Source organism: Camellia sinensis, chromosome 13, assembly GCF_055761805.1.
Source record: "Camellia sinensis isolate YWXY chromosome 13, ASM5576180v1, whole genome shotgun sequence".
Taxonomy (NCBI): domain Eukaryota; kingdom Viridiplantae; phylum Streptophyta; class Magnoliopsida; order Ericales; family Theaceae; genus Camellia; species Camellia sinensis.
The window spans coordinates 3,536,073-3,556,246 of record NC_138973.1 but is presented as its reverse complement, the minus strand read 5'-3'; the positions used below and the strand labels follow the sequence as shown (position 1 = coordinate 3,556,246).

Below are 20,174 nucleotides of genomic sequence, written 5' to 3'. Positions count from 1 at the left end.
AACAGTTGTTTTATTTGCACAAAAATTAATAACAAAAGTTGAAGGGTGAATTACGCCAATAGTCCTTATAGTTTGGGGCTTATGTCACTTTGGTTCTTGACTTTTTAGTTGTGACACATTTGAGTATGAATTTTGAATCTTATTCTAAATAAGAACAATTAAAGATATCATTATATTTTTTAAGGGTAAAATCGTCAATTTGATAAAATATAAATTAATTTGACAAAAATAAATGTCAAACAAATATTTTTGAATTTTTAAAAATTATTTCTACCCACTAAAAATAAAATTATGTAAAATTGATAAATCTTTTAGATATTTATTTTTTTTTACCAAGTTAATTTTTATTATGTGTTTGGATGATGATCATGTAAAATTAATTTTTAAAAATTAATCATGTAATTTTTATTAAATTTTATCAATTTTACATAATTTTATCATTGGTGGATAAAAATAATTTTTAAAAAATTAAAAATATTTTTTTGACATTTAATTTTGAACCTGAATTTTTTATATTGTCTCAAATTGGTTCAATTACTTCCAATTGTTAGTTTTTTTTTTTTTTTTTTTTTTTTTATAAAAATGCGTACATGAACGACATTTGTCGTACTTTTAATAACAAAATTATAAAATTTGATCAATTTAGTGACTTAAATTCAACCAATTGAATGAATTTTTTTTGTCAAAAATCCTAACGACGTAATCAATTGAACCAAATTAATGCAAAATCTAAAATTAAGAATCAAAATTAAGTTAATTAAAACTATAAAGATTAAAATAATTACATATAACGGACTACTGACCTAATTTTTACTGAATAACACCTATCCTGTGAAGTGTGTCACCTTATTCCAAAACAAAGCTCCACTCGCTAATCAGCTGCACCACCAAAGATACACCTTATTATAATAAAAGTTCAGGTATAAAAATTAAAATTATTTTTTAAATTTAATGATTTGAGATTTTATTAAATTATTTAAATCAATTCTCTCTTTATTTTATTTTATTTATTCTCTAACTTTAAATCAATTATCTTATTAATATATCATTGAGTCTAAAAAATGTAATTAAAAAGTAAAATTACATATCATTTTTCTTATAATATTATAATGGAGGCAGAATACAACACATTACATTACATTGAGAATTTTGCCTATATAAACCCCATTTGTGGCAACAATTAAGGACACGCTCAGTTCTCTATTTTCCCAACAAATGGAGCTCTCTTTGTTCTCTATGCTTCCCTTTGCTTTCCTATTCATACTCTTCTCTATTTCCCTCACAATTTTCTTCAACCAAAAGGCCACCAGCAACCTCCCTCCGGGGAAGACAGGGCTGCCTTTCCTCGGCGAAAGCCTCGAATTCCTCACCGATGGCTGGAAAGGCCAATCAGGGAAGTTCATACATGACAGGATGGCCAAATTCTCTCCCCAAGCCTTCAAAACATCATTGTTCGGAGCACCGACGGTGGTGATGTGCGGTGCACAGGGAAACAAGTTCCTCTTCTCCAACGAGAACAAGCTGGTGACGGCGTGGTGGCCGAGCTCCATCAACAAGATCTTCCCTTCCTCCAACCAAACTTCTTCCAACGACGAAATGAAGAAAATGCGAAAACTTCTCCCTCAGTTCCTCAGGGCCGAAGCCCTCCACCGATACATCGGCATCATGGACACCATAGCCCAGAGGCACTTCGACTCCGACTGGAAAAACACTGATAATAACAATCATAACCATGACGTCAGCCTGGTAACGGTTTTTCCATTGTCGAAACTGTACACCTTCTGGCTGGCATGTCGGTTGTTTATAAGCGTGGAAGATCCCGAACACGTCGCCAAATTCTCGAAGCCATTCGAGCTTGTGGCGTCCGGGATGTTCTCCATCCCAATTGACTTGCCAGGGACCGCGTTCAACAAGGGAATCAAAGCCGCTAATTTGATCAGGAAAGAGCTTAGAGAGATCATAAAGCAGCGAAAGATCGATCTGGCGGAGAATAAAGCGTCCCCGACACAAGATATATTGTCGCACATGTTGCTCACTCCGGACGAGGATGGGAAGTACATGCAGGAGATGGACATTGCAGACAAGATTCTAGGGTTGCTTGTTGGAGGACACGACACTGCAAGTGCCACTGTTACTTTCATTATCAAGTATCTTGCTGAGCTTCCTCATGTCTACGACCTAGTCTTGAAGGGTAATAAACCTTAGTCTAACTTTGACATACATAAAATAATTCATCTTTTTATCTTTTTTTATCACATTATTTCTTTACTTTTCTGCATATCTTTTTGTAAAAAGACAAAAAATATACTTATTTAGGTCATCCCAAACAACTCCTTACTCCCAACCCTACCAAGACAGGATTACCCTTTTCTCTCTCTAAATTTTCATGTTATTTTATCTTAAAATATTTACAATATTATTGAATTATATCTCAAGATATCTCCATCTTGAGATTCTAACATAATCTTATGACTGTAAATATTTTGAAATAGGGATAATTAAAGAGAAGAAAAATGATTCATTCACACAATTTCTCTCCTAAATTCCTCAAATGACATGGTAAGCAAAATTTGAAAGTTGATCCACATTTAAATATTTCTTCAAAACTCTCCTTATGTGCATTTTGTCTTATCACTTTATTAAGGGAATTACAAGGAAAAAAATTGTGTAAATGTAAAACTACTGTAAAAATAATTGGAGAGGAGATCCAGAGTCTACTTTTGCTAGGGTGCCTAATAAATAAAAATCAATATATATACTCTATATAAAAGTATTTAATTTAGTATTCAGAATAGGATCGATCCACATATGAACGTATATTGTGGTTGGTAATTAATTAACAGTAATGTTATATATAATTTAATTTTCTTTTTATATTAATCGCTTGCATTACTCATTTAATAATTATTTTTGTATGACGTGCCCAACCCGAAGTTGGGGTACGACAAAATGATTACGAGAAAAAATATGATATATACATATACAGTATTTTTCATTAATTGATAGCTAGAAGGGAGAGAGAATAAATCTTGGATCGACATGAAAAGTTAACTTTTGTTTGATACGATGACAAAACTTGGAATATATATAGATATTAGAAGAATTATATTCTCTGTTCCAAAAAAAAAAAGAAAAAGAAGAAACATATTCTGATGTATGTGTGTTGGGTTTGGGGTTGGGGTTAGAAGAAACATATATATATATGGCTGATAAAAATGAAGTGATGTATTTGTCTTGTGTGAACAGAACAAATGGAGATTGCAAAACCAAAAGCACCAGGAGAACTGTTGAATTGGGAGGATTTACAGAAAATGAAGTATTCATGGAACGTTGCATGTGAAGTCATGAGACTTGTACCTCCCCTTCAAGGTGCTTTCAGGGAGGCCATTACTGATTTTATGTATGCTGGTTACTCTGTTCCTAAGGGATGGAAGGTAAAACTCCAAATCCAAATATTATATATAAAATATATTTTTTACCTAATGTTTTTTTTTTACCAATATACCCCGAGACTTAGATTAGATCCTACCTGTATTTATTCATGTGGACTCTACTTAATTACTTTGTGGTGGTGGTTAAAAAATTTAATGAAAAATTTATTTATGTATGAAATGTGTATATATTCTATAAAATAAAACATGCATAAAAAAAATATTGATTCAATAGTCATTTTTTTTTTTTTTTTTTTTTTTTTGATCGGCAAAGAAAATCTTTATTGATGAAGGTATGCAAAAAGTATACAGGACATCAATAAAGAGGAGCTTGGAGCTAACTGAAGCTCCAAGCGCCAGTTGGTGAGAAACCAACAACAAACCAAGACAAAAAGAAGCAGAAGAGGAGCAAAAACAGAAAAACTAAACTTCACTGACTAGACCAAGACCACTGACATCATCAATTCACCCAAGCCATCACCAATCCACTGAGTTGATATACCTGGACAGCATCTATAGCACTGCAGTTATACACTGACTACTGTGAGGAACACAACCATTGAGAATAACACATCCACCCCACCAATTCACCAATTCAGAACCACAACCTGGAACAGAACCACTGACCTCACCAATTCACCCCAGCAGACTATTCATCCATTCCGCCCCAGCAGATCAAACTTACAATAGGAGCAGTCCCTAACCAAAGTAGAACAACAGGCATTGAAGTATTTCGACAGACCAGCACTGATGCACAACAAACCAGAATAGCACTGATGCCACATACACCAGAAATACAGGCGGACAGCAGAGCAAACATCCACCCCACCAATTCACCAATTCAGAACCACAACATGGAACAAAACCACTGACCTGAATTTTATGAGATCAAACTATCACCAATTCATCCATTCCAATTCACCAATTCAATAGTCATAGTTACACAATTTTCTGACTTTTTTTTTTTTTTTTTTTAATCTACGCAAATACCTATAAAATGAATATATCAAATTACGGGAATGGAGCTCATGGTGAGTCCATGGGTGGAACTTGACCAGTCTTGTTCCTCTTAAAATATATTCCCAAGTCAAAAATAAATAAATAATATTTACTGTTTTACATAATTTTTTTACAAAACGATTGTTACATATTTAAAATTAAATTATCATTTTATTTTAAAATAATAAGTTCCAATGCAACCATATCATTTTGTATATAAATTCTACATATTCTTTTTTGTTTGTATATAACATCACCAAAAAAAAAAAAAAAAAAATTATTGACAATTCCTCATATATCTTATATATATTTTAACATTTGATTTGTATGCAGTTATATTGGAGTGCACACTCAACCCACCAAAATCCTGAATACTTTCCTGAACCAGAAAAATTTGATCCATCAAGATTTGAAGGGACTGGACCAGTACCCTACACTTACGTTCCATTTGGAGGAGGGCCTCGGATGTGTCCCGGCAAGGAGTATGCAAGATTGGAAATTTTAGTTTTCATGCACAACTTAGTCAAAAGATTCAGGTGGGAAAAAGTGCTTCCATGTGAGAAGATTGTTGTCAATCCAATGCCTGTCCCTGAAAAAGGCCTTCCAATTCGCCTCTTTCCTCATAACCCTTCACAAAGTTCTTAATTAAATTGGCACCTATATTTATCATCCTCTCTCCTCAGAAGCACTTGTTAGCGCTAGCTTGGAAAGTGCTTACTTGTAATACCTTTTATATATTTTTGTTTATTTTGATTTTTGTTTAGTTCCTTCAATGGCACTAAATTAATAAGTGGAAGAAAGAAATAACTTTTTATATGTATTAGTAGCGGTAAGCCCCGTTTATGTACTGGATTTTATAATTTAATAAAATATAATAGATAACCTTATACATATGTAATGAAATAATTCATAAACAAAAATTGTGATATGATTTGGATATCATTTTTTTCACATTGGGCTATCGTGTTCTATATTTTTTAATACCACCAACTTTAGGCCAAGTTTGAGAACCACTTAAAATAGTTAAAAAAATTATAAAATCACTGTAAAAAAATCATTTCCTCCCTCTACTTTTTTTATGCATCTTTTTATAAAAAATTAAAAAGTCATTCTTTTCACAACATTTGATATTCGTTTAGAATAATTCTATGCTAAAAATTTTACTAAAAGCGTTAGAGGCTAAATTTGATTGATTGTCAAAAAAGTAATGATACTTCATCCAATAATATTTGAACACATGTTTTTATTAAGAAGTTAAGAACATGTATTGCTTAGGGTGTTTCGGAAAGATAGTTAAAAATTGATTTTTTTAATTTTTTTTACTGTTTTATGTGAGAGGTGATGTGACCCAAAATGGGTAAAAAGTTATGTTCCCAAATGGATTTGTTAATATATTTCTCTTTTTCTAATGATTTACTACAATCTTCCCATATCTTCCTCCATATATATGATAATTGTGTTGTTGTGATCAATATAAAGGCATTATATTTCTATATGTATATTTTTATATGGAGTTATAGGTTCTGAAAAAAAAAAATTACATAATTTAAGTGTAATTTGGCATTACAAAATGACTGACATATAATATTCTCAATGCAATATGAAAGGAATGTTGAAGATATTTCCAATTTACAATTAAAAAAAGTGCTCCAATAATCTATTATTATGATAGTTTTTTTTTTTAAATTTATTTTAATTGTAAATTGTATCATTTCACTTAAATATATATATATATATATATATTTCATTTAATGTTGCAAAGCCTCTGTCTTCGTAAATTTACTCCAAAAATCAATCGTAACTCACACTCGATTTACTAAGATTTTGTCCAATCATATGTAAATTTGTATTTATTGAATAAAAGAAAAACATATTTTCAAGAGATTTGATCCCTAATTTATGGTCATTTGTGAGTTAAGAGATTTATTTATATTGAATTTTATTTCCTATTTGGTTACTAATTATAAATTTAGAAGTTTACTTAAGGAAATATTTATATGGGATTTGACTCCTAAATATTTAAGAAAAGATTTATATAAAATCCTTCTAAAAGAGTTTTTGTTTTGTTTTTTTTTTTTTGAAAAAAAAAAACAGGCTTATATTTATTTATGAGTGAAGAATTTTTATTTTCATGAGTTTGAAAGAATTAATAAAAGACGCCAATGATTCCCAAATTTAGACTACTCATTGATTTTGATTGGCTTATGTTTATTTGTGAGTGTTACATGAGATTTGACTTATTCAATTACAATTACTTGTGAATCAAGAACTTTATTTAAATTATCAAAGAGTCCTAAACGTAAAAGATAGAATTGATTCTTTATATTAAGACATGCATAAAATGGATGAACAAACCAAATCATATAAAAAATAGTAATGTTATCACATGCAATCTAAATTCATTTTTTGAGAAATCAAATATACAAATTTTGAAAATTGTACAGACAAACTCGTTAGTCACTAGGGACATTGATGAATAAGTCCAATGAAATCAAACATTTTCATAAACTAAACATTATATGGAGAACAATAATCAAATTAATAAAATTCGTAAAACCCATAGGTACTTATTTCAAAATTATTATACAGGTTTACGGAGATACTGAATTAATAGAACCAAGTTGACTACAAAAAAAGAACTGATTCTAGGCTACTTATAAATAGAATTAATCAATCTAATGCATTTTATTTGAAAGACCAGTTAAAAAACTCAAAAACATCTAAAAATATAAAATTAACAAAAAAATTATATAATTAAATTGAATGGACATGTTTTACTATACGTATGTATATTTGGAGCTTTGCTCTGTTGTTGTGTTGTTCTTATGCAGATGCACTGCTGGAGTTTGCTGATCTGCTTTATTTTGGTTGTTCTGTTCTGGTTTTTGTTCTGCTTTCATGCACTTTTGTTCTGCTCTGTTGCTTTCTTTTGTTTTCTTTGTTGGTTTTTCACAAACTAGGAGATTGGATCTTTGTTTAGCTCCAAGCTCCTCTTTATTGATGTATCCTTTATACTTTGTATGGTTTTATCATCAATAAAGTCTTTCGTTTTGCTGATAAAAAAAATGTATATATAATCTAGATATACATGTCACACTTACATTGCAAAAGTAAAGTGTTAATCACACAATGTAGATTTAAAAAGCACTCGTGAATCCATAAATTATAAAATCTACATGCTGCCAAACTCATCGTATTGCAACAAATGTGAATATGTTGATATCATTCCCTTCAGCCAGCGTCACCATGCTCGACCTCACTGCATGCAACCGATTTCCAACCAATGTGAATCGATGGTTCTCTAATTGGGAATTTTTGTTTTTTGTTTTTTGGTGATGGTGGCATGGTTTCTCCTACATAATTTCTAATGAAGGTGGTGAAATATATTGTAACTATAGACTATTATACAGAGAAAAAAGAGAGTGTGACTTGATATGGAAAGAGATACAATAAATCAAGAGATTTATATATATATATATATATATATTTAAAAAGAGTTGATTGGATTAATTAGGTGTCCTTTTCATGCATAATTGATTTTTTTTTCAACAGTTTTTGGATTGTTTTTTTTGTAGATAGTTTAGCTAATAGTTATTTTTTAAATTAAAAAAATAGAAAATTTGGAATGAAATTTTGAAACTCCGACAAGGGTTCTTGAGAGGGTAATTTTTGGTAAAAATTGGGCCGAGCTATGTGGTGGGCTTCGTGGCCCAAAGCACCAAGGACTTGGTGAAAAGGCCGCAAGGTTATTCCGGCCCAGGAGAGATAAAAGATACTCCGGCCCAAGCTGTTAAAGTTACTCCGGTTCAAGAACGATAGATTTATTCCGAGATGTTGACTTACTACGGTCAAAAGAGATGAAGTTACTTCGGCTAAGGAATCGTAAAGCTGCTTCGGTTTGGACAACTTGAGTTAGTACGGTCCCAAGAAAGGTAGTCCGGTCATGATGAATTCAGGGTAGGTCGGTCGGAATGTAGCTACTCAGTAGATCGGTCCAAGCATACCACAGTTCGTGTATGAGAGAACCGAGATATGGTGTAGCATGAAGAAAAACCAAACTACTGTTAGTACGGCCCACTTTGTGGCTTGGCATAGCTAATGTTACTTCGGTCAAATAGTAATTCGGCCATGGAGAAAACCATCCCACTTGGTTTAAGCAGTGGGGGAGGGTGTAAAAGGATAAGCATTATCCTTAGGAGAATGAATCCTAGGAGGACTCTGCATGGAGAAGTAGAAGTCCTACTAGGATTGTGCCACGGAAAACTGATAAAAGCCCACAAGCATCACCTTGGAGGAGGTAATTGAACGTAATTCTTTCTGAGAACATAAAACTTTGTCTATTTGTCAAACTTACTGACTTAGGCATCGGAGAGGTTTCCGGCACAGGATTATACGAGGAGAATTATTTCCTCCCCGTACAATTGGCGCCGTCTGTGGGAAGAACAGACAAGAACAAAAACCTCTTGACTAAGCTTCTCCTTTTTCTCAAATCAATGGCACACATTGAAGAACTACCGCAGTCCGCCGTCGACGGGCTAACTCCTGACGGGGGCGCAAGGCGAGAAGGATTACCCTCTGTCCCTCTTATGGCGGATCTGGAGCCCCAACAACATAGCTCCAGGAGGAGTGGCAGGGGAAGGCGGAATAGCAGCCCTCGTCACTCTCAAAGTCCTGACAGGCAAAGGAGGAGGATTGATCCACAAGCCCTGGAAGATCGCGTGAAGGAACAAGATGAACTAATTCGGAAGATGGCGGCGGACATGGAAGCATTAAAATGCCAGATGAAGACTAAAGAGGTGGCGACAGGAGAGGGGCGCAAGCACAAGACGCCCCCTCGCCACTCAGAGAATCGTAGTAGGAATACTACACCCTCCCAAGGAGAGAGCAGAAGCCTCAGGACAGGCGACACTCATTCCTTATCATCAAGGACTCGTCACTCCAGGTCTGAGAGGACGAGATCCGAAAGATCATACACTGAAGGAAGCACGTATTGGCCTTCACATTCACACCAAACCAGATCTAGACAAACCGAGCTGCCCAGGTCATCCGACTTACGAACCGTGCTCGAAGAAAAAGCACGATGCAAGGAGGACGCTAGGGCGAGGGATCCACACCGTGTTTCAGCCTTACAACGGTTGGCTCCTCGGACGTATGGAAGCGTCGAGGTTGGAATGCCGATACCGCGACCGGCCTACGAACCAACGGACAAGGCGTTGGCAAGACTACAGACTTCACCGTTTGTCCCAGCAATCGAAAACGCGCCCCTACCATCAGGCTTCCTTCAGCCGAAATTCACCATATATGAAGGGAAGACGGACCCGTATTCACACTTAAGTCACTTTCGCCAAGTCATGGCTGTGTACAGGTGAAACGAGGCCTTAATGTGCATACTCTTCCCGTCAAGTCTTGGCGACCTAGGCTTGACTTGGTTCGAAAAGCTCCCAGAGGGCAGCATAGCCTCCTGGGCCCAATTGGCAGAAGCGTTCGTAACAAGGTTTCGAACAAACACTAAAACACCGGTGGAGATAGACCAGTTACTCTCCATCGACATGGGTGAAAAAGAGACCCTCAAATCTTACAACAGTCGCTACTGGGAGACATTCAACCAGATTGGAGACTGCCCCACCAATCTAGCCATTGCGCAATATAAAAGAGGCCTACCAGTAGGGAACAGACTAAGGGATTCGATTACCATGACGCCACCCCTCACCATGGAGGCCCTGATGGAAAGAGTGCATCAGCACATCCGGGTAGAAGAGGATGGCGCACGTGCAAAAGCAAAATCTAGTGCAACCACGGTGCCAGAAAAGAAGGCCTCAGCAAAGGTCAATACAGTAGATAGGCAGAACAAAAACGGGCGTGGCAGACGAGATAACAGTGAAGACCCAGACAAAAGATGGTTGAGAATCCGCACTGCCATAACAACGGTGTTCAAAAAACCAATATATCGGATTCTGAGCGAAATAAAAGACGAGCCTTTTGTCAAGTGGCCAGCCAAGTTAGGGGAAGGTCAGAAAAATTACGATGACAGATCACGGTGCACCTTCCACAAAGAAAAGGGGCACCGAACTGAGAATTGCACGCCACTAAGACAGCACTTGGAAGAATTGGTGGCAGCAGGCCACTTGGACGAATACATTGAAGGAGGGACGCAGCCAGCCCCCCAAGATCATAATAATCATCCCAACAGAATGCCAATTGACGCCCCACCACAAGGCATCATCAATGTAATACATGGAGTCTTTGAACCTGAGCGTGTATGCGAGCTCAGGGGATCGATAAAGAAGGCTGAGCACTTTAGGGAAGTGTTAAGTGCCCAACCTGCCGCCAAGAAGGGGAAGACAGAGGCAACAAATGTCATGTCCTTTTCAGATAAGGACTTGGATCGAATATATTGCCCCCATAATGATGCCTTGGTCGTCACTCTCCGAGTCAAGGATTTTGACGTCAAGCGGATTCTGATTGACCAAGGTAGTTCATGCGAGATCATGTACTACGACACATTCAAACAACTGAAGCTGCAAGACAAAGACTTGGCGCCTGCAGTTTCTCCCCTGATTGGATTCAACTCCATGCCAGAGTGGCCTGTCGGCAAAATAATCCTTCCAGTCAGAGCAGGGAGTGTAACAAAACAAGTGGAGTTCTGGGTATTAAAAGTCCCCTCCACATACAACATCATCCTGGGCAGAACATGGCTGCATGCCATGCGGTCGGTAGCGTCGTCATACCATCAGGTAATGCGGTTCCCCAACGACACCGGCATAATTGAAGAAGTCTATGGCGATCAGATCATGTCAAAACAATGCTTCACCACAGCGAATGGAAGCCGAGCTGCCAAGGGATACGTTCATTTGGTGGAAGAACCAGAAAGTAATGAACTATTCGCAGACGTCGGCAAAGAGGCCGATCAGAAAGCGGTGGAGGATTTGGTGGAGGTAAAAATAGATGAGAAGAACCCGGATAAGTTCTTCTTGCTTGGCTCATCGTTGTCCAGCACTGAGAGATTAGAGGTCTTGGAATTCTTGACCTCTAATATCGAAGTGTTTGCCTGGACACCCTACGACATGCCAGGTATTGACCCAAACTTCATCAGTCACCAACTCAATGTCCACCCAACCGCCAGACCAGTCATTCAACGCACACGCAGGTCGGCACTCCACCACGCCGAAATAGTGGCAGAAGAGGTAGGCAACCTGCTGGAGGCAGGAGCAATAAGAGAAGTGCACTACCCAAGATGGATCTCCAACACAGTTGTAGTGCCAAAAAAGAATGGTAAATGGCGTGTCTGCGTCGACTACAAAACAGTCAACAAGGCATGCCCAAAAGATAGCTTTCCTCTACCAAGGATAGATCAACTGGTGGACCTAACGGCAGGACATAACCGACTTAGCTTTCTGGATGCGTACAGAGGCTACCACCAGATCGCCATGCATGAACCAGACCAGGAGGTCACATCCTTCACAACTCCAAGGGGGTTATATTGCTACAAGGTCATGCCGTTTGGCCTAAAGAACGCAGGGGCGACATTCCAAAGGATGGTCACTAAGATGTTTGAACCATTGTTAGGCAGAACAATGGAGGCTTACATCGACGATATGGTGGTCAAAAGCAAGGATGAGAATTACCATCTTAAAGATCTAGGCGAGATGTTCCAGATCCTGAAGAAACACAAGTTGCGCCTTAATGCGTCCAAATGCGCATTCGGAGTTGGATCTGGCAAATTCTTGGGCTTCTTGGTGACCAACCGAGGTATAGAAGCAGACCCCTCTCAGATTAAAGCAATCCAGGAGTTGGAGAGACCAAACTCAGTCAAAGAAGTGCAACATCTCACTGGCATGGCGGCTGCACTCAACCGGTTCATAAGCAGGTCATCAGACAGACTACGACCATTCTTCCAAGCTTTAAAGGCCAAGTTTGAATGGGATGAGGAATGCGACCGAGCTCTGGAAAGCTTGAAGGAGTACATGTCTTCCCCATCACTACTCGTTACTCCAGTACCTGGTGAAGAACTCTTTTTGTACCTGGCAGTCTCTCAGCACGCAGTCAGTGCAGTGTTGGTTCGTGCAGAAGGAATACAACACTTGCCCATCTTTTATGTCAGCAAGACATTGTTGGGAGCCGAAACGAGGTACTTGCCCTTGGAGAAACTAGCATTAGCATTAATGATGGCATCCAGAAAATTGGCGCATTACTTTCACGCCCACACCATAGTCGTCCTCACAGCCTTTCCATTAAAAGCTCTGTTTGAAAGGGCGAACTTTAGTGGGCGAATTTTGAAGTGGGCAGTAGAGTTGGGACAATTCGACATCAAATTCCAACCTAAAACCGCAATAAAAGCCCAATCCTTGGCAGACTTCGTCGCAGAATTTACTCCTGGAAGTCATCATATTTGCCTAGTCGACCTAACTGACACAACCGAACTAGGGACGGAAGTTGACGCCGGGATAGCACAACCCCTAGTAGAAGGTAGTCAATCAAGCACCAAGGCAAACCACACTAAGGACAACAAGGAAGAGACAAACAAAGGCTCACCAACAGTTCAAACAGAGGACGAAGGACAGATAGCCAACATGGACCTTGAAGAAAACACCATTCTAGACCTCACGGCATCATCTGATCCTTCCACTTGCTGGAAATTATTCGTTGGAGAGATGTGGAAGCTCTTTGTGGACGGAGCATCCAACCAACATGGCGCAGGGCTTGGCATAGTCCTCATCTCACCAGACGGCCTGGTTGTGGAGCAAGCAATCAACCTTGGCTTCCCAACATCCAACAATGAAGCAGAGTATGAGGCACTTCTCGCAGGACTTAAGTCAGCACACTTCATGAAAGCAACCGAACTAATGGTATACAGTGACTCTCTGCTGGTGGTAAACCAAATTTCTGGCGAATACGAAGCAAAGGACGACAGAATGGCCAAGTACCAAGAGTTAGTCAAAACAGAAATCAAGAAGTTTGATGTGGTAAGGATAGAACAAATTGGCAGGGAGGAAAACAGCCGATCGGACGAGCTAGCAGGCCTTGCCTCACTGGCAGATACATCAATCCCTTATCCATTACTCATCGACTTCTTACCAAGACCAAGCATAGAAGACCCCGAAGCAGAAGAAGTATGTTGCACAGAATTAGGCCCTTCTTGGATGGATCCCATCATCCTATTCCTAAAAGACGGCATCCTACCAGAAGAGAAAAAAGAAGCCAACAGAATAAGGGCAAAGTCGCAGCGATTTTGGCTATCTCCATCTTTGGCATTATACAAGAAGTCGTTCTCTGGGCCTTACCTCAAGTGCGTTCATCCCAGCAAAGTAGAAGCATTCCTGTTTGAAATACACGAAGGGGTGTGTGGAAGTCATCAAGGGGGAAGGTCGCTCGCTTACAGGGCTATTTCGCAAGGATATTGGTGGCCATATATGCAAGCAGACTCAGAGAAATATGTGAAGAAGTGTGAAAAATGCCAGAAATTCGCACACCAAATACATCAACCAGCAAGAGAACTCCTACCCTTAACTAGCCCATGGCCTTTCGCAATGTGGGGCTTGGACATAGTAGGACCACTTCCAACAGCGCCCGGGGGCAGAAAATTCTTTCTCGCAGCAACAGACTACTTCACAAAGTGGGTGGAAGCAGAAGCATTGGCATCAATCAAAGAAAAAGACGTGAAGAAGTTTGTTTGGCAGAATATCATCACTCGGTTCGGTATACCAAAAACACTGATCTCAGACAATGGAACTCAGTTCGACGGCAGAATCTTTAGAAGCTTTTGTGAAGAATACAAGATAGAATTCTACAATTTTACACCGGCATATCCTCAAGCAAATGGGCAAGCTGAAGCATCAAATAAAGTCGTCTTGGATGGACTAAAGAAAAGGCTAGAGAAAGCAAAAGGCAAGTGGGCAGATGAACTTCCTCACGTCTTATGGGCTTACCGCACCACGCCTCGGCGATCAACTGGAGAAACACCATTCTCTTTGGCCTATGGAATGGAAGCAGTAATCCCACTAGAAGTTGGCCTCCCCACAATTCGAAGCGAAAATTTTGATCCAGACTTAAATGGAGAAGCCATAGCCTTAGAACTCAACCTTGCAGAAGAAAGAAGAGAAAGAGCGCTAGTCCACATCGCCTCATACCAACGAGAGTTAATCAGAAAATACAGCAAAAAGGTGCATCCAAGACAATTCAAGATTGGGGATTGGGTACTACGCAAAGTAATGGGAAACACCTTGATCCCAGGAGACGGCAAGTTAGGCCCAAATTGGGAAGGTCCTTATAAGGTGGTTGGGTTAGCAGGCAAAGGGGCATACCACCTAGAAGACAAGGATGGCAAGGCAATCCCTAGGCCATGGAATACGGCCAATCTCAAGTTATTTTACTTTTAGCTCTTCTTTTTTCAAACATGTGTAATTTTTTTCTTCTTTCAATAAAATACGAAATTCTTTTTAGCACAAATTACTCTTTGTAAAAGTTAGCTTTCAAGACTTAAGTATATTGCAAGCGTTCTATTCTAAGTTAGCTGGAAAAACTAACTCAGAGGTTGGCTGGATTAAACCAACACCCTTCCTAAGCCCAGGATAAGGATCTAGGCTGCAGGACATTTGGTCGGAATAACCAAATACTATAAGTTAGCTGGAAAAACTAACTTCAATAGTTGGCTGGAATAAACCAACTCTTGTTACTCCTCAGCCAAAGTAAGTGCATGGCTAAGGAGTGGTTGGTTGGAATAAACCAACACTTGTTACTCTTCAGCCGAAGTAAGTATATGGCTGAAGGGTGGTTGGCTGGAATAAACCAACACTTGTTACTCTTTCAGCCGAAGTAAGTGCATGGCTGAAGAGTGGTTGGCTGGAATAAACCAACACTTGTTACTCTTTCAGCCGAAGTAAGTGCATGGCTGAAGAATGGTTGGCTGGAATAAACCAACACTTGTTACTCTTCAGCCGAAGTAACTGCAAGGCTAAAGAGTGGTTGGCTGGAATAAACCAAGACTTGTTACTCTGCAGCCGAAGTAAGTGCAAGGCTGAAGAGTGGTTGGCTGGAATAAACCAACACTTGTTACTCTTCAGCCGAAGTAAGTGTATGGCTGAAGAGTGGTTGGCTGGAATAAACCAACACTTGTTACTCTTCAGCCGAAGTAAGGGTATGGCCGAAGAGTGGTTGGCTGGAATAAACCAACTCTTGTTACTCTTCAGCCAAAGTAAGTGCATGGCTGAAGAGTGGTTGGCCGGAATAAAACAACACTTTGTACTCCTCAGCCGAAGTAAGCATATCGACTAAGGAGTGGTTGGCTGGCAAGTATAGTTTAACCATCTAAAACCGAAATAATAGTTGGAGTAATAGAAGACATTACAAAGTGCAGACATACAAATCAAAACCGGAGTAAGAGTTGCGTAAAATTTTCATTCAAAACAAAAGTCAATACAAAGGGGCATAGTTCGGTTACAAAGAAAAAAAAGTACAAAATCAGGAAAAAAGTTCTTCAATATCAGCATCAAAACCTGCGTCACCACCAACCTGAAGACCGGCTTCTGGAGGGAGCTCATTCACAACGGGGAGAGTCACTTCGGCTGGAACCACGGTCTGACTGGGAAGATCAACAGTTAGGTCTTCAACAGTGGGCACCGACCGAACTGGCTGGTCCACATTATCGACCGGAGTATCTTCAGAAGAGGAGTCATCGGAACCTGAGTCTTCCAGAAACTCTTGCTGCAGGGTATCGGCATACTCCGCAAGGGACTTCGGTATGAAGTAGTCTGGAGGGTTGAAGACCTCGGTCTGTTGGTCATGACCGAGCTGCTCAACAGCCGCCCTTCAGCCACATTTGAAGAACAACTCCTGGGCAGCATCACACTGTTTCACATAGGCTTCCTCCGCCTTCTTGTAGCCCTGCTTGTAACCCTCTTTTTCGGCTACCTCCGCACCCTTTTTTAGTTGGCTTATTTCGGTATCCTTTCTCTTTTCTAGCTTTAGCAGCTCACGCAGATATTTGTCTTTCATTACAATGGCCGCTTTTTGCCTCTCCGCTTCAGCCGAACTAACCAGATCGGCAAGTCGACCGTTCTCTGCTTGAAGCTCGGTCAGTTTCCTTTCGGCCTCCGCTAGTTCGGCCGCCTTGGCCTCAGCTTCCGCCATTGCTTGCCTTGTAGTTTTTCTTAGTTCTTGGACTTTCTTGTATGTAATATTGTTCTTTTGCAAGGCCTGGCAAAACAAAGATTTCTTTTCAGCCGAAGTAAAAGTTGGAAAAATTTAGACAGAAAAAACAGACAGAGCTACTTACCAAGATCATGGACTTGGAAGCAGACTGAATTGACTTCATTTCGGTGTTCAGTTGCTTCAAGTGGTGCTCCATGTCCTTGGGAAGGCACACACTTTTGGCCAAGTTAAAGGCCAATTGGTGGTCTTTTTCAGCCACGACCGAGTCAGTAGCTTTGATGTCTCGGTCGTTGAAGGTCAGCGGCGGAGCCCACTTTGGAGATTCAGCTCGGTCAGTTTGCTCCGGTTGGGGGGAAGGTTGAGGACTTCGGGGGATGGATTCAACCTCATCAACAAGTGGCTGTTCGGTCGATGTAGATCGGGCGCGTTTGGAGGGGCGAGATGAAGAAGGCCGTTGAGAGGGGAGGGCCACAACGGCAGGCTGCTCCTCAATCGTCGCTGGTACTTCGGCTCTGGTTGTCGAGGTCAGAAGGGCCCTAACTCTGCTTCTCTTTGCCATCTCTTCTTCAGCAGTTAATGGGACAAGTCGTATTTCTGGCAAGGTTGGGTCCGGTTCTGGTGCTTCCTCAAGTAGGAAATCGGTTACTCTTGCTTTTCGGCGACCGCTATATCGGTAGGTCGGTTCAAAATTTAGAAGCTTGGCCCAACCTCGTTCTTTAATCCGTAGTGCGGCTCGCAAAACCGCAAGATTGGGATAGCTATACAGGGAACGGAGGTGGGCGAAATCTGCAAAAAAAGAGAAGTGTTAGTTCGGTCAATAGACTAAAAAAACCGAGATAACATACAAGGAACAAGACCGAAGTTAAATTACCAGGCTCGCCCATTTTCCAATTTATAGGTCGGCCAGGAATTTGAGCTTGAAAATCCTCAAAGTTCCCAGAGACCCAGAAGAAATCATCGTCATTAAGATCTTTGTCTGGTGTGTGTTTAACTATCTTCTCTCGGCGGCGGCGGATCCTAAGTAATAGACCCACCCAGCATCTTTCGAGCCGATTGAATATTGATGGAATATTTCGGCAAGGCCAAGGTTTAATCCGGTTTGGTGGTTTAGTGCGGCTATTCCCATAATAATACGGTATGTATTGGTGGACAGTTGGGTAGGGCATAGCCTAGTTTGCCTAAGGAACTCACAGATCAATGGTTGGACAGGAAACCGTAGTCCGGTTTCTATTATGGATTGTAGGGTAAAGGGGACAAAACCTTCGTTGTCCCATGGAATAACGTTCTTTTTTGCCAAAGTCAAATGGACGTCATCCGGTATGTTATAGTCCTTCCTGAACTCGGCCATCCTACCAGGGGTCTCAACTAAATACCTATACTTACCCATTTGTTGTATAATTTATGGATAAGTTATTTCGGTGCAAAAATCGTGCTCAGTAACTCGGTTGAGCGCACACAGGAGTGCCTGGGTAACCTAAGTCTGCAAAGTAAAAAACAGAGGGGGTTAAAGCACTGATCAATGGACCGTGCTACAATTTAAAAGCAAGGTATAAGAGCCCTACTTCGGCCTCAAATTAACTGGTTCTATCTCGGTTCATCAAAAGGTTTGGCAGCTCGGTTTGAGCAGTTTGCTCGGTAGACCGGTTTAACGTCTAGGGGCAGCTTTCTGAGTTCGGTCTAAAAGACTAAGAGAGCTGGTTTAGCCCCAAGGCCTAAATCGGCTGCAATGTGAATAGAGTTACTTCGGTTAAGCCTCTGGGGGCGGCTTTCTGAGTTCGGTTTAGGAACCAAGAGAGCCGACTTGGCCCCAAAAGCTTAGTTCGGTTGACCACCGAGGTTCCTAGTTTGCTATATTCAAAACTTGGTGATCTTATTTCGGCTAAAGCGAGTTAGACTGGTAACCCCTTTGAAACTTTCAAGTTCTAGTTCGGTTATTGACTACAAAGATCTATCTATTTGGGGGCAAACAGGATCCTAGTTCGGTTGCTATGTGATTTTGGATCTAAGAGTGGTTTTCTACATAATAGTTCATACACACATGGAGTTCTACTGGTTTTTTCATAAAAGTACGAAAGCAAAGCAACAAATGGAGAAAAGTGTTTTCAAAAAAACATACAAAACAGAAACAGATGATAACACAGGCAAAAGAGCAAGAAGGATACGCTTGCTTACCCGAGTAAGAGAGAAGCTAAGAGATGGAGGCAATGGCAGCAATAGAGGCACGAACACAACAAGCTCAAAGCTCAAAAGCTCAGGAAACAGAGGAGAAGAGAAAGTGAAGAATGAAAGGTGAAGTGATTCAAGAAAAAGAAAGGTTGTTTTGTGAAAGAAGGGAGAGAAAAAGGCGGCAAAAAGAGGCGGGAATTGTACGAAATTTCTGCAGGGCGGCGTAACAGTTGGCCACGGCTTATCAGAGCCTGCCACGTGTCACTGGAATGGGAAGCGTTACAGACGCTATGATTGAAGAGACGTTTTTTACCGGACAAAACGGAGCCCGAAGTAAAATTTAGCTTGGCTTAAAAGTTCGAGAGTTTTTAGCACGGCTGGAGAGGCTAAAGTATTTTTAGTTCGGCTGGAAAAGCTTAAAACAGGCGCCAGCTCGGCTGGTGGACTGGTAATCCCAATCATGCAATGCAGATGGAATTAAGGGGCAATTGAGAGGGTAATTTTTGGTAAAAATTGGGCCGAGCTATGTGGTGGGCTTCGTGGCCCAAAGCACCAAGGACTTGGTGAAAAGGCCGCAAGGTTATTCCGGCCCAGGAGAGATAAAAGATACTCCGGCCCAAGCTGTTAAAGTTACTCCGGTTCAAGAACGATAGATTTATTCCGAGATGTTGACTTACTACGGTCAAAAGAGATGAAGTTACTTCGGCTAAGGAATCGTAAAGCTGCTTCGGTTTGGACAACTTGAGTTAGTACGGTCCCAAGAAAGGTAGTCCGGTCATGATGAATTCAGGGTAGGTCGGTCGGAATGTAGCTACTCAGTAGATCGGTCCAAGCATACCACGGTTCGTGTATGAGAGAACCGAGATATGGTGTAGCATGAAGAAAAACCAAACTACTGTTAGTACGGCCCACTTTGTGGCTTGGCATAGCTAATGTTACTTCGGTCAAATAGTAATTCGGCCATGGAGAAAACCATCCCACTTGGTTTAAGCAGTGGGGGAGGGTGTAAAAGGATAAGCATTATCCTTAGGAGAATGAATCCTAGGAGGACTCTGCATGGAGAAGTATAAGTCCTACTAGGATTGTGCCACGGAAAACTGATAAAAGCCCACAAGCATCACCTTGGAGGAGGTAATTGAACGTAATTCTTTCTGAGAACATAAAACTTTGTCTATTTGTCAAACTTACTGACTTAGGCATCGGAGAGGTTTCCGGCACACACCCGCCGGCTAGCTCACGTTTGTGTTTTCAGGTGATAAAGCGACGTCGTACGAAGGAGCGTGGAATTGGTCAACAGGATTATACGAGGAGAATTATTTCCTCCCCATACAGTTCTCATTATAAATCTCTTTTTGCTTATATAATGAGCGTTGCTATTTGAATATACTTAATTTCTTTGGACCCTCAAATTCTTAATTTTTTTTAATTACA

General features: G+C 40.1%; 1 protein-coding gene across 1 annotated transcript; it reads left to right on the top strand.

The window, feature by feature from the left end:
* The first annotated feature begins 1,194 nt into the window (after positions 1-1,194).
* Positions 1,195-5,369, top strand: LOC114267580 (beta-amyrin 28-monooxygenase). Its single transcript, XM_028208617.2, has 3 exons — positions 1,195-2,191; positions 3,247-3,434; positions 4,764-5,369. Exons 1-3 carry the CDS (start codon positions 1,216-1,218, stop codon positions 5,073-5,075), a joined length of 1,476 nt encoding a protein of 491 aa, XP_028064418.2. The 5' UTR covers positions 1,195-1,215; the 3' UTR covers positions 5,076-5,369.
* Positions 5,370-20,174: the final 14,805 nt, after the last annotated feature.